The following is a 4,757-nucleotide window of genomic DNA, read 5'->3' on the forward strand; positions in this document are numbered from 1 at the left end:
CCCATATAGAATAGAATGTGCATACACAATGTTGGGGCAATGGGCCAACTCTGCTCTAAATCCCAGGTCCCATGGCATGCCTCACTGTAGGACCTCACCCATATAGAATAGAATGTGCATATACAATGTTGGGATAATGGGCAACTCTGGCCTAAATCCCAGGTCCCATGGTGTGCCTCACTGTAGGACCTCACCCATATAGAATAGAATGTGCATATACAATGTTGGGGTAATGGGCCAACTCTGGTCTAAATCTCAGGTCCCATGGCATGCCTCACTGTAGGACCTCACCCATATAGAATAGAATGTGCATATACAATGTTGGGGTAATGGGCAACTCTGGCCTAAATCCCAGGTCCCATGGTGTGCCTCACTGTAGGACCTCACCCATATAGAATAGAATGTGCATATACAATGTTGGGGTAATGGGCAACTCTGGCCTAAATCCCAGGTCCCATGGTGTGCCTCACTGTAGGACCTCACCCATATAGAATAGAATGTGCATATACAATGTTGGGGTAATGGGCCAACTCTGGTCCAAATCCCAGGTTGCATGTAACTTCACCCACATAAAATAAACACAACCAGAAGTACTAACACTTTACTTTACAGAACCAACAACAGGTAGTTACTCCCATCTCAACACAATCTATTCCTAATTATTCTGTGGTAAGAACTAACTAGGATTTATAAAAAACAATTATTGTTGTTCGAGATATAAACTGTACATGTTGTTATGTTGTGTTGGTAAATGTAACTTATTTATCCTCGCATGGCGGGGCAACAATGACTGTTGTACCACCTTGCTTTATATCTTTGTTTTATCCTTATTTATCTTCACAAGCTGTAAGAACTTAGTCATATAGAATAGAATGTGCATATACAATGTTGGGGGAATGGGCCAACTCTGGTTTAAATCCCAGGTCCCATGGCCTGCCTCACTGTAGGACCTCACCCATATAGAATAGAATGTGCATATACAATGTTGGGGTAATGGGCCAACTCTGGCCTAAATCCCAGGTCCCATGGCGTGCCTCACTGTAGGACCTCACCCATATAAAAACACAACCCAACCAAAGCTTCTAATACTTTACAGCCACAGAACCCCCAACCATTAGCAACCCCCATGGCAACCCCCATGTCACCTGCAACTACACCACCAACCCAACAACCCCTTCCCCCACCTAACTATGATGAGGTAAGGTTCAATTATATCTCTGACTCAATAAATAAGATCTTTTTATAGGAATATTTAAAAATAATCACTCACTAAGTTACATACGCGGTAGCTTGTAAGCTGGCACGAGGTGTATGAAGCAAAACACCCGTGTCATAACGACTGTTTTACGTCTACCCAAAGACAAATAAGTTACGTTCAATCAAGAATCCCGCTCAGATAAGTCGTATCTGCTGCGTTGATGTTGATTAATAAAGTTTTTAGACTACGTAATGTGGCGTCATTTCAGTTGCAACACAATCTGATTTACCCCACTTACCTTGACATAGTGGTGTTTATGCGGATATATATCGGATACTGACATGTTGGGCTCCATATTCAGTAAGCTACTACCACATATGTAACTTTGTGGGTGATTGTTATTTTTGTATGGCTCACACAATTTGGACAACCCATTAGTAATCACTGGGTTGAAGCAATTGCCGTTAAGTGTCTTGCCCAACAACACCATGCCCATAATAATGGTAGCATCAAGCATCAAACCCATAGTTTACATTGCAAGCCCTATAACCACTTAGTTAGAGCTGTATTCTGGATTGGTGACAATTTTGAAAACCCATTAGTCACCACTAGGTCGAAAAGTTTTTATCATTTATGTTTTCATTATTCAAGAATTCCTGGATTTTAGGCGAGCAAGGCTACAGATAATGACTTTCCAACATCATAAACCCCTGGGATCCAACATACAACTTCTGTGTAATGTCATGCAAGTCATGCTGTTTCATCATCTGATAAGTTGTTTATCTATTCATTGTGTGTTTTAATAAGAATGAGAGTTTCCCTGTTTAATTATCTATTTAATATTATGATAGTATTGAATAAAAGTAACTTATATCCTCGCATGGCGGGGCAACGACAGTCGTTATAACACGGGTGTTCTGTTTCATACACCTCATGCCAGCTTACAAGTTACCACGTATGTAACTTATTTATCCTCACATGGCGGGGCAATGACAGTCGTTATAACACGGATGTTCTGTTTCATACACATCGTGCTAGCTTACGAGTTACCACGTATGTAACTTATTTATCCTCACATGGCGGGGCAATGACAGTCGTTATAACACGGATGTTCTGTTTCATACACATCGTGCTAGCTTACGAGTTACCACGTATGTAATTTATTTATCCTCACATGGCGGGGCAATGACAGTCGTTATAACACGGATGTTCTGTTTCATACACCTCATGCTAGCTTACGAGTTACCACGTATGTAATTTATTTATCCTCACATGGCGGGGCAATGACAGTCGTTATAACACGGATGTTCTGTTTCATACACCTCATGCTAGCTTACGAGTTACCACGTATGTAATTTATTTGTCCTCGCATGGCGGGGCAACGACGGTCGATTTAATAGGGTGTTCTGTACTATACACCTTACCCCACTTTACAACCTATTTAACTTTGTTTTTGCCCCATAAGCCAACATATAATGTTGTACATATGTATTAGAATGCATGAATGACACTTATTTATCTTTGCATGATGGAGCAAGTCGATTCATTTAACAAAGCAATCAAACGTATTAAAATGTCTTACAACTATTATAATGCTGTCCCAGTAAACTTTAAAATATTTATCCAGTTTCTTGGGATAACGTTTCAGTTGGTTTTTGCCTAGAATCTAGTCTTCACATTAATATTTTTAGCATTTTACTTTGAACTGCATAAACTGCCTTGTTATGCAAATTGTGGTAGTAGAAGCACGTACATATATTCATGTATTATATCCTGCTGTTGCCGCTACCAGGCATAACTTAATATATATTTAAGTAAATTGCTTTTCTGACAATAAACCTTAACATTGTTTATTATATTTGCATTTTATCTGCCATTTGACAAGACTTTCCCTGAAAGTATTTACTTGTATATTGTCTAATTCATGTTTAATTTTTACTAAGTTAAGCCTTCCATTGCCAAAGTTTCCTCCTAGCTTTTCCATCTCACCAAGTATTGTATTTATACAACTAATAAACCCCGAGCATATTGCTGTATTTTGAAAGTAAATTATTTAAGTTGACGGAATTATGGGTTATGGTTTTGGCTGTGGACAAAGTTAGAACTTGATGACGCATCTTCCTTGTACTTTGCCATCCCTCACCAAACACATAGCGTTGAACGCATCGTCAAGCGAGTAGAATGTCAAGGGAGGAGGGACAAGCTGGGAATTAATGTTAGAAATGAGAAAGGTTGTATAGCAGAGGCAGAGGAGTAAGAGAGTGTCCATAGCACAGCGGTTCAAAGTCAAGCCCAGGGGGTACAGGTTTAAGGCTCTATGCTATTGGAGGTATGCGTCCTTGGGCAAGACACTTAACGACAATTACTCTTACCCAATGGTCACTAATGGATTGTCTTAGTTGTCACTCATGCATAAATAAATACGTCTTTAAATGGTTGAATATTTGTACGTATGTAACTTTGTTGTTGCTTGTTTTTCTGTAAGGCTGAGAACCTGTACAACCTATTAGTAACCATTGGGTTGGAGCTGTTTTCATTAAATGAACAATGCTGCAATATCCCTTCTTACTTTTTCTTCAGCAACGAGTGCCACTAGCTCCCTCAACTGGGCAAGCCTTCCGACAAGAACCCCCTGCACCGTCCGCAACCCATGAACGAACCCCGGCAATGCAAATGTAGCCCCTCCTCCGTACAAACCAACCAACACCATCTTGCTACCCTGGTATATAATATTCTTTATTGATGTTGTAAATAAGATTAGGTAATGTTCAATACTATAAATTTAATAAGGGGGTTAATTTTAAAAGTTGCTTGCCCGTATAAATGCCGGATTTATGATAAAATAAAGCTGTTTGTTACGTCAGAACTGCACAACTAGGTAACTTCATTAACATTATACACTTGTTCCACAGCAGACGAAGTAAATAAAATAACAATTTTAACAATCATTATAGAATAATAAACGAACATAACAATCACCAACGCTCCTGTAAATTCTGTAAATATTTTCTCACCCCTAACCTAGGGGTTAGTGGTTAGCAAATAAGGTGGGGGGGGGGAGATTCTTCACTAGCAACTTATTTTTAATATAAATGTCATTTTCAAATGTCATGTTTTTACTCCAGATCACATCAACCTTACCCTGTGTGTCGACTTGAATCCACGTTCTGCCGTGATCTTTGAGTTCACCATGTCGATCACTCCGTCGAACCCTCCATCGGTACCAGCCTTCTTTGTTATTTCTATGGCTTCTGCTTCACTAAGATTTCTATCCCATAGCACAGTTCCGTCAGCTCCTCTCTCTAACGCCACCTTAAGGTTCTTTTCCTGTATGAGGTAATCAAACACTTAAATATAAATTCACATTATGGATTTCTATACACTTGGTAATAAGCGGCATGTGGTTTATAAAACAGAACACCCATGTTATAACAACAGTGGTTACCCCTGCCATGCAAAAACAATTTGCATTAATACAAGTTTGACTTAAACTTCTAAAACAACTTTAAACATTAAAAAGAACGAACACAAGTAAACCTACATTGATATCAGCCATCAC

At 39.3% G+C, this 4,757-nt stretch overlaps 1 protein-coding gene and 1 long non-coding RNA gene across 3 annotated transcripts in view; one reads left to right on the top strand and one right to left on the bottom strand.

Moving 5' to 3' along the window:
* Positions 1-496: 496 nt before the first annotated feature.
* The window catches only part of LOC108950162, a 5,934-nt gene continuing 1,673 nt past the window's right edge, over positions 497-4,757 (top strand). The window contains exons 1-4 of one of the 2 annotated variants that reach the window (XR_003396627.1): positions 501-669; positions 1,097-1,198; positions 3,779-3,920; positions 4,324-4,534. This is a non-coding gene — a long non-coding RNA (uncharacterized LOC108950162). Of the gene's footprint in view, positions 670-1,096; positions 1,199-1,865; positions 2,106-3,778; positions 3,921-4,323; positions 4,535-4,757 lie in introns of those variants that run through there. The other variant, XR_001975096.2, reaches the window with a different exon arrangement.
* The window catches only part of LOC100184065 (alcohol dehydrogenase-like), a 5,625-nt gene continuing 3,742 nt past the window's right edge, over positions 2,875-4,757 (bottom strand). The window contains exons 7-8 of the mRNA XM_002119345.5: positions 3,768-3,917; positions 2,875-3,401 (exon numbers count right to left, since the gene is read on the bottom strand). Coding sequence (XP_002119381.1) covers positions 3,297-3,401; positions 3,768-3,917 — 255 coding nt within the window. The 3' untranslated portion in view covers positions 2,875-3,296. The remainder of the gene's footprint in view (positions 3,402-3,767; positions 3,918-4,757) is intronic.

The sequence above is a fragment of the Ciona intestinalis genome, unplaced genomic scaffold, assembly GCF_000224145.3.
Source record: "Ciona intestinalis unplaced genomic scaffold, KH HT000032.1, whole genome shotgun sequence".
Lineage (NCBI taxonomy): Eukaryota > Metazoa > Chordata > Ascidiacea > Phlebobranchia > Cionidae > Ciona > Ciona intestinalis.